General features: G+C 53.2%; 2 protein-coding genes across 4 annotated transcripts in view; both read right to left on the reverse strand.

The window, feature by feature from the left end:
• Positions 1–103: 103 nt before the first annotated feature.
• IRF9 (interferon regulatory factor 9) lies at positions 104–4,785 on the reverse strand. 2 transcript variants are annotated; one of them, XM_008069735.2, is made up of 9 exons: positions 4,517–4,785; positions 3,548–3,728; positions 3,034–3,217; positions 2,668–2,798; positions 2,482–2,578; positions 2,305–2,376; positions 1,503–1,844; positions 476–591; positions 104–343 (listed from the first exon to the last, which is right to left on the reverse strand). In XM_008069735.2, exons 2-9 carry the CDS (start codon positions 3,725–3,727, stop codon positions 269–271), a joined length of 1,197 nt encoding a protein of 398 aa, XP_008067926.1. In that variant the 5' UTR covers position 3,728; positions 4,517–4,785; the 3' UTR covers positions 104–268. The 2 variants fall into 2 exon arrangements, with proteins under 2 accessions (XP_008067926.1, XP_021574105.1); XM_021718430.1 differs by lacking the exon at positions 4,517–4,785 and having other exon boundaries at positions 3,548–3,918.
• A 393-nt stretch (positions 4,786–5,178) lies between these two features.
• RNF31 (ring finger protein 31) overlaps positions 5,179–8,560 on the reverse strand; it is a 12,038-nt gene continuing 8,656 nt past the window's right edge. For both annotated transcript variants that reach the window (XM_021718418.1, XM_008069736.1), the window contains exons 15-21: positions 8,115–8,229; positions 7,883–8,001; positions 7,503–7,616; positions 7,286–7,343; positions 6,337–6,433; positions 5,433–5,601; positions 5,179–5,320 (exon numbers count right to left, since the gene is read on the reverse strand). In XM_021718418.1, coding sequence (XP_021574093.1) covers positions 5,267–5,320; positions 5,433–5,601; positions 6,337–6,433; positions 7,286–7,343; positions 7,503–7,616; positions 7,883–8,001; positions 8,115–8,229 — 726 coding nt within the window. In that variant the 3' untranslated portion in view covers positions 5,179–5,266. The remainder of the gene's footprint in view (positions 5,321–5,432; positions 5,602–6,336; positions 6,434–7,285; positions 7,344–7,502; positions 7,617–7,882; positions 8,002–8,114; positions 8,230–8,560) is intronic.

Here is an 8,560-nt window from a genome sequence, read left to right on the forward strand (position 1 = left end):
TGAGGCGGAAGGATTGCCGGAGCCCAGCAGGTCGAGGCTGTAGTGGCTGTGAGTATGCTACTGCCCTCCAGCCTGGGAGACAGAGTGAGACTTCAACTAAAAAAAAAGAAAAAAAAAAAGAAAAAAATTATCCTTGAGGTCTCCACCAGCCAGTATGCCTGAAGAGTTTGAAGACATAACTATCACAACCATTGAGAATTATCACAAAGGGAGACAGACAGGTCAACAGTGTGGAGAATGAGTCTGTGGAAGATGGGTCCCCCAAGCGCTACACCAGGGACAGAATGGCTGCCTCCTGCTCTGGAGTCTCCTCCAATAAGTGTCGGGCAAAGGCCTGTTCCATCTGTACCAGAAGAGATGGGGAAGTGTGTGTTAGTGAGTGCTGCAGAGGCAGACACTATCCCCAGGAGACCTTTAGAATACCAGTCTTCCCACCCCCATTAGACAGGTTGCTCTGCCTCTGCTCTGAACTCACCTGCACTGTGATAAGATTCTGTGGAGTATGGCTGGGGCCACAGCTCTCCTCCCAGAAATTCAGTGTTACTTGGAACTTGGGTAGGGGGCCCAGGCCCTGGATGTACCTGGCCAAGTCTGAAAGAGAAAGGGTCAAGGGTCGAAAGAAAGAAAAAAGAGAAGAGAGAAGGCCACAGGCAGGGAGGGAATAGTGAGGAACCCATGATGGCTCTGGCCAGATGGAGACCCAGGCCAGAGCAGGAGCTGCAGGGTCAGTAGAAATGGTCAGACTTGAGTGCAACTCACCCATGTGCAGATAGGAAAGGGTGCTTCTTCCTCAAATAGGAAATGCTTAGAGGTAACAGATTACTGCACAACCTGAAATGCTCTCTGCTGGAGCATTCAGAGTCCTCCCATGCAGCAGCCCTGGCTGCTGACACATGTACCCTAACCTTTGTTGCTCACTCATACCCTCCCAGTATTAGGTTACCCATGGTCCTGGGGACACCCACACTCTGCACACCCTGTACTCCTAGCCCCACTACTGACGTCAGACGACAGTTGAGTGGGGGCTAGAACTGGAATTGCAGGAGCAGATGGGAAAGAAGGGCAGCCCTAGGGAATGCCTGGAGTATGACAGAGACAGGGTGCAGCCAGAGCCAGGGTATGTGATGTGTGCCAGTTCTCCCAAACGTATGTATGGCTATGTATGCCAATGTGTATGTAGGAGACAGCCATGTGGCTCAAAATCTCTGTACCAACTTGTCTGTGCACCTTGACATAATTATCGCATGCTTCAGTGTGATGGTGTTCCCCAAGATGCGACACTCTTGTGCTGAGCTCCACCTGAACTTCTTCTTTCACAGCCTTGGCTGCCAGGTGGCTGTCAGGCTGAGCATATGACCACACAGGATGTGCACCACACAAGTGCAGGGGTCCCATGCACAGGCTACAGTGGAGGCAGATGGGGTGGAGGCAGGGCTCACCAAGCTGGCCTGTGCTAAGAAGTAGGGGATAGGGGCTTAGGTGTCCAGTGGGAGCAGCCTCACCTCTGCAGAAGTGGTCAGGACTGAAGAGCTCCACACACTCGTTGCTGGGCAGCAGATGTGGGCCCGGCCCAGGTGGGGCATGGGGTGCGTTCCAGGAGATGGGGATGGGGCAAAGGCGCTGAACGAAGAGGCCTCGGGGGTTGCTGGCCACCAGGATGCCCTTCTCGAGCTGGCTCAGCAGGCGCTGTGTGGGCTCCAGTGGGCTAGGCTTGGGAAACACCACCTGCTCCATGTTGCTCTTAAAGCCTGAGGGTTCAGCCACGAGGCGGCAGTCCAGGCTGTGCACCTGGGTCTTGCCCACCACACGCCCACTGTAGATGAAGGTGAGCAGCAGCGAGTAGTCTGGGGACAGAACAGCCCGGCTGCACCTGGTGCTGAAGGAGCATGCAGGCTGGCAGCAGCCTCCCTCCCCAGGGTTCCACTTCCACTTCCCCTGCCCCCTCACCAGCCAGGGCTTCCTGATAGGCTTTCCTATCACTCAGGCTATTCATCCTAAGGCCTCATGGATGGGGTCTTGCAGTTTACAAGGCCCCTGGACATCGGACCCTGTTCAGCCCAAAGAAATCAATGTCTCAATGTGGATTTCCAGAAAACAGTGTACAGGGAGGTATTTTTGAGAAGCAAGCCTTTTGGAGTCTGGCCAGACTCAAGGAATTCTCACTGCCTAGAAACCAGTGCCTCAGTCTATGGTAAAGTGGGCTCAGTTTGCTCTAAGCCCAACTGATTGGATAATGCATGCAGAGTCACAGGAAGAAGACCTGAAGGGAACAGGGAGCAGGAAAGAGTCAAAAATGCCAAGTACCTGGCTCTGAAGGGAACAGAAGCTTCAGGGACACCTGATCCCCTGGAAAGGGGGACTCAGTTGTGTCTGCACCTGGAAAGGAGGCAAAGGCACTGGTTATTCAGAGTGGGACTGGGGAGTCCCAAGAGCCAGGGGAATGGCATGGGAGGATGACACAGGAGGCAGGGGAGGTGGTACCTTTCTGTGGCTCAGGGCTGCTGCTACTGCTGCTGCTGCTGCTGCTGCTGCTCCCAATGTCTGAATGGACTGCTCCCCCATCGGCCCCCACCTCTTCCTGCAGACACAGTGTCTCTCATTGGCCCACCTTGCCCTCTGGTTATTGTCCTGCCCTCAGGCCCACTCAGTTCCCTCCCAAGCTCTCACATCATCAAGGGGGTCCTGGAGCACAGAGGGACTGAGTGTGCAGTTCTTCACAGCATCCTCTTCCTCCTCCCTCTCAGAGGACACAGGACTGTGGTGTCGCTTTGATGGTGATTTCTGAGTCCCTGGCTGGGCTATGGAATTGTCGAGGAGAGAAACGTCAGGGTCTTAAGCAGGGACAGAGGGTAAGGAAGAGGTCTGAGGCAGTGAGAGGACGGGCAGGACTAGGAAGGAAAACCTAGGTAGCAGTGCTCCAAGGGCAGGGACAGGGTACAACTCTAAGGGGAGGCACACCATCCTCAGGGGATGCTCAAATCTGTATCCTTCCTCCCCAGTCTGCTGATTCTAGGAGTAGCTGGGGACACTCACCAGAGAGATTTCCTGGTGGCAGCAGCCGATACACCTTGTAGGGCTCGGCAACGTCCATACGGCCTCTCTTGGGTACCTCCTCAAATTCAGGACTCTTGTTGAGGGCACAGCGCAGGCGAGTCTTCCAGGCAGCAGGGCCTCCTGTGTCTCCCTCCTTAAACTTTCCCTTAAATACTGCCCAGGCCTAGGAAAGAAAGGAAGAGGCAGTGGGTTTCAGACCCCAGCTACCCCTGCATCAGGACTGGCTTCACAAGCATGCAGCCTGAGCACTCTCACAGGGCCCTGAGCTCAGAAGGGCTCATGTAAGGTTTGTGTTCTGTTGCCATCTTGAAATCCTTAATAATTTTTGAATGAGGCCTCTACATTTTCATTGTGCGCTGGAGTCTGCAAATGAAGCAGCTGGTTTTACTCTCCAATCTCTTCTTTATCTTTAACCCAGGCACTTGAGGATAAGTGTACCAGCGTATACTCCATCCCTCACTCGGAGGGGAGAGTAGTTTCCAGGTCCTTTCACCTTGAAGAAGGCAGCATCCTGGTCCTCCCGGAAGTCCTGCTTGCCTGCATGCTTCCAGGGAATCCGGAACATGGTCCTAGCTGCATCATCCCAGCACACCCCTGGGAACTGCCCGCTCTCTACTTGCTCCACTACCCAGTTCCGGAGTTTTCGGGTGCTGCGTGCCCTGCCTGATGCCATCCTGGGAGAGAAGAGGAGCAGGAAGCATCAGAACTGACACTTTGGGAGGGAACATCTCTTGGCCACTGGGGCTAAAGTCTAGCAATGGCCCCAGCAACCCCATCCATCTTCTTTTGGCTCTAGACATATCTCAACGTTCTCTGAGGTAGAATTTTTTCCTTTCTGCCATCATTACAATTACCAAAAAAAACCCACTGTTCCTTTTAACATTCTAAGCTGTAACACCTGGAAGGAAACCTTAGGCAATGGTATTAATTTTAGGACTTTTCAGGAATGTATTCTTTGGGAGAAAAAATACCCCCGGTGATCTGTTCTGGTGAGAAGCCTGCCTGGATTCCTGAGCAGTTGCTGAAGCGACGTCTGCTCCCGAGATGCATCAGCCCTCTTCACCTACCACCCCACAACTCTTACGTGCTACCCTGGGGCTCCCATCCCTCTGCTTGCCCTATGGGGTAGGTGGGGCAGGAAGCTGGGGCAGGGGTGGGGTTGAAGCAAAAGTGGGCAGGGCCAGATGGCTAGAAGACAAAAACAGGGTTAACTGAGGCTGGGGCAGATTTCCTTGCTGAACAAACTGGCAGCAGGTCCCCTTGTCTTTTGCCTGCAAGGGGCCTCGTGCACTGGCCCTTGTTAGTATCTCTCTTTCAGGCCAAACCTCCCACTTCCTGACTCAAGGCCTTCAGTGTATCCCAGTCTAGCAGAGGGAACCCCAGGCCTCCCTACTCCCCTTCGATATGGCTGGCCCCTCCAGCCCTAGGTCACAGGATGACTCCCATCCTTGGCTGATCTTACCTGAGCTGCTGTCCAGGCTGTCCCAGGGCTCGGAGGGCCTCAGCTTAACTCCTGGCTAGGCGGTTGATCTCTCCGCCCCTTCCTACAGTCCCCACCCTAAGTTTCAGTTCTCCTCCAGGGACGGCCTTTCCCAGAAATCACGTGTTCTGAGGTGCAGGGCAGTCGTCTGCCACCAGGGGGAAGTAACATCTGAGACTCTCACAGCCTCTGTCCTCTGCTTTACTGGGCTCAGCTCCTGCCTGGCTGTTCATACCCTTCCTCCCTCAAATATTCTTGGCTTTTATCTGACCTTCTCAGTGTAATACTGTAGCCTCCCCAGAGAAGCCAGTTTCCTGGAGTGGCCTGAGCCCTTTGGAATGCTGTGTACACCTGTGCATCTGTGTTTCCCCACAGTGACTACTTGGTACATATTAGGTAACCTCAAATACCAGCCAAACTTCATGAAAGGAAGAAGGGAGACAGGGATGGAGGAAGCCCAGGCCAGGTGATTGGATGGGGAGGGCCTGCTTTGCCCAGCCACAGCGTCTGTTCTTTCCTGGCCCCGAGTATAGGGTGGGCCAGGTAATAGGCTGTGTGTGGGGAGGCTTTCAGCAAAGCTGTTTACCCCCCATTTCCCTGGTGCCCCTAGATGGTGGGGCCAGGAAGAAGGACCACCGAGAAGGCTGGGCGATCAGATGCCTCTTTATTGGAGCTGGAGCTGTTCCTGAAGGACTCAGGCCAAGGGACCCTCATCAGGACCCTTGCCCTCAGCTACTTCCTCCTGCGAGGGATACTCTGTCCCAAGGGCACCTCTTCTGTCAGCTTCTGCAGAAGGAGAGAGAAGGTAATTATACTAGAAGTCTGCAGCTCAGACATAGGCAGGAACAGGTGACTTCTGGAGGGTAGGGTCAGAAGTAAGACTGGATGGAGGCTGTACCTGTAACAAGCGGGCGTGGTAGCCAGGGGGATCTTCTCCAGCCACTGGCTGGGGTCGCACATGCAGGTAGCGCTCAGTGGCTGTCTCCAGCTCTTCTACCTCATACAGGGTGGCTGGGTCCAGTGAGTGGGCATTGATGAGGCTCACAAGATACTCTTTGTAGTGTGCCCTGGGGAGATAAGGGAGCAGAATATTTGTTTTGTTGGCTAATATTAACAGAATCTGCCTAGCATGTTGCTGGGCACTGCCACACTTGGACGAACAAGACTGATAACCCCTAGGCCAGGCACAGTGGCTCAAGTCTGTAATCCCAGCACTCTGGGAGGCTGAGGCGAGAGGATTACCTGAGCTTAGGGGTTCGAGACCAGCCTGGGCAACTTTGTGAGCCTTTATCTCTACAATACATCAAAAAATAAGCAGGGCTGGGCTCGGTGGCTCAGCCTGTAATCCTGCACCATTGGGAGGCTGAGGTGAGTGGATTGCCTGGTCCTGCGGGTTCCAGACCCGCCTGGGCAGCGAGACCTCATCTCTACAATAAATCAAAAAATCAGCCGGGCGTGGTAGCACATGCCTGTAATTCTGGCTACTTGGAAGGCTGAGGCGGAAGGATCGCCTGAACCCAGCAGGTCAAGGCTGCAGTAGCCGTGAGTGTGCCACTGCACTCCAACTTGGGCAACAGAGTGAGACTCTGACTCAAAACAAACAAACAAACAAACAACAAAGACAACCCCTATCTGTTGTCCTGCCTGTGCACACTGCTGGCTACTACCTATCCATGTCTGTCCTTGCCCAAGGAATCCCCTCCCTCCCACTCCTTGCAGGATCTATTCCTAGAGACCTACTCTACTGCCTAGGCGTGCCCTCACCACTCCTACCACCAGATCCATGCCCCACTGGTACTCACTGGCAAAGTCCAGCATAGCCCGCTGGAGTTTCCTTGCCACAAGCTTCGTCCCTAAGCCCATTGGGAACCTCCTTCTGCTCCATCACTCGGCAGCCACCTAAAGGTGAAGGAAGGAAACTTTTGTTGGGAGGATGCCACTGACCATAAAGCCCCATGAGAACTGGGATATCCATAGCAAGGAAAGCAGTCTCCCGGGAGGGGACTGAGCACAGGAACTCTTGCTACCCCTCAGTGATGGTGGGTACTGAGAGATGCCATCAGTAGCAAACCAACTCTGATACAGAGGCAGGGAACATGTCCTTACGTTTATCCAAGTTGGCCTTTGGCTTGTAAACACATACTATCTTGAGTCAACCCTTTTGGTAGTTATTTAGCTCTTGCATAGTTAACTTATTCTGTAAAGGTTCTACCTCTATTTTTAAAAAATAATTTATAGCACCTGGTATTCCAGAAAGTCACCCATCCAAGTACTAACCCGGTCCAACCCTGCTTAGCTTACAAGATCAGATGAGGTTAGGCACGTTCAGGGTGGCATGGCTGAAGACTTACCTCTATCTACATTGTAAAAAAGGAGGTAGGTTGGAACCATAGGTAATGCCTTTCTGTTGCCCTCATGGAACCTAAAACAGTGCTCTGCAACTAGCAAGTCTCATAAAAAACTCACTGAGTAAATTAATGAGTCATCATTTGGAAATGGTAGAAGAAAATCAGCATTAAGGGCTTCATGAGTGCCAGGTGCTTATGAGGTCTTATGCTGTAAAAACAGCTTAGCTGCAAGTTGGATATGCAAGGCCCATTTAACAGAGGAGGAAACAAGGCCTGGGAAGGTTAATTAACTCGCCAAAGGGCACTTGCCAAAGTGATCCAGACCCAAGTCTTTCCTTTACCCATCACATGGTGAGGGCCCAGCAACCATTTCCCATTCTCAAAATCTTGTCCCAACACTCACCTCCAGGGACTGCCCGGGCCCCAGCTGGAGGTTCTGTATTAAACATGATGTTATTGTCCTGAGAAGGAGCAGAGACAGATGGACATTATGTTCCCCTTGATGCCAGTCCCTGTTGCATTTCCCAGCATATAGCCTTTTCCATTCTTGCCCACCCTGAGCCCTGCCTTCTTTTTCTCCTGGGCAACTGGCAAACCCAGCCAAGCTGGCCACCTCTGACCTGCAGCAACTTCTGGAGTCGGAGAGCAGTCCAGTCCCGCAGGTAGAAGAGGCAGTCTCGAGGGTGGTGGCCGTGCAGGGACTTTTTCACCCTGCAGTTAGGGTCTGGACATTTCTGGCAGAAACCCAGATGGGAGAGGGGAAGTTGGAGACTGTTGGGGTCCTGGCCTCTCAAGAACCCCTGCGTGAGGGGTGTAGGGGTGAGGGGAGATGGAGACATTGGAGGGTCTGGAGCAAGCAAAGGGGGAGAAGGGACAGAGAGATGTGCTTTACATCCCACTGACCTGCTCTCCTCCCCAGGCCACTCCTCAATGGCCTCTGCCCCTCAAACCCAATTGCAGCCTCCCGCCCTTCTACCCCATCCCCACTCTCTGGGCTCACATTCTTGGCGTAAAAGGCATTGTAGCAGCCACTGCAAAACTGGTGGCGGCACTGGGTGCAGTGAAAGTGCATGCAGCCTCCTCGAGCCAGCGCATATGAGAACTTGCACTTGGGGCAGTCTGTAAGGGAGGAGGTCAGGGCTGAGGCTGCCACTGCAACTAAAGGCCTTCAAGAAGAGAGTTGCTGGCAATGACAGACTTTGGAGCAAACAAGCCAAGTGAGGAGGGCTTACCAATGCCATTTTCCTGAAGATACATTGCCAAGCCCTGGGCCTGGTATTCTGGGTCGTTCATGCGTTTCCAGTTCTGGAAATCCTCACAGCTCCGGCCCCGGTGCTGCTCCTCCCACTGTCAGAGGAATTTATCAGGCTTCAAATTCTATCCCATATCCTAACCCTTCTTGCTGGCCCCTCCACTTCCATCCAGTGGTCACTGCCATCCACCACTTCCTCAAAGCCCAAACTGAGGAATCATCCTTGGTTCTTTCATCTCCTTAGACCACGTCACATTCATTAGGAAGTCTTGTTACCACCACCCAAGCCTATCTCAACCCTGTTTCCTTTTTTTTTTTTTTTTTTTTTTGTTGGAGTCTCACTCTGTCGCCCAGGCTGGAGGGCAGCGGCACGCTCCCGGCCAACCACAGCCTTGACCTGCTGGGCTCTGGCGATCCTTCCGCCTC

This window comes from Carlito syrichta, unplaced genomic scaffold, assembly GCF_000164805.1.
Source record: "Carlito syrichta isolate Samal-C Ts95f unplaced genomic scaffold, Tarsius_syrichta-2.0.1 Scaffold312194, whole genome shotgun sequence".
NCBI lineage: Eukaryota > Metazoa > Chordata > Mammalia > Primates > Tarsiidae > Carlito > Carlito syrichta.

What these genes read in the sequence shown, in the direction of transcription:
- IRF9 (XM_008069735.2), bottom strand. Translation starts at nt 3,727, where the DNA reads ATGGCATCAGGCAGGGCACGCAGCACCCGAAAACTCCGGAACTGGGTA. An exon ending in TCCTGACCACTTCTGCAGAG is followed by an intron (nt 592 to 1,502) that starts GTGAGGCTGCTC and finishes TTTCTCTTTCAG; the next exon opens with ACTTGGCCAGGTACATCCAG. An exon ending in AGAATCTTATCACAGTGCAG is followed by an intron (nt 344 to 475) that starts GTGAGTTCAGAG and finishes CTTCTGGTACAG; the next exon opens with ATGGAACAGGCCTTTGCCCG.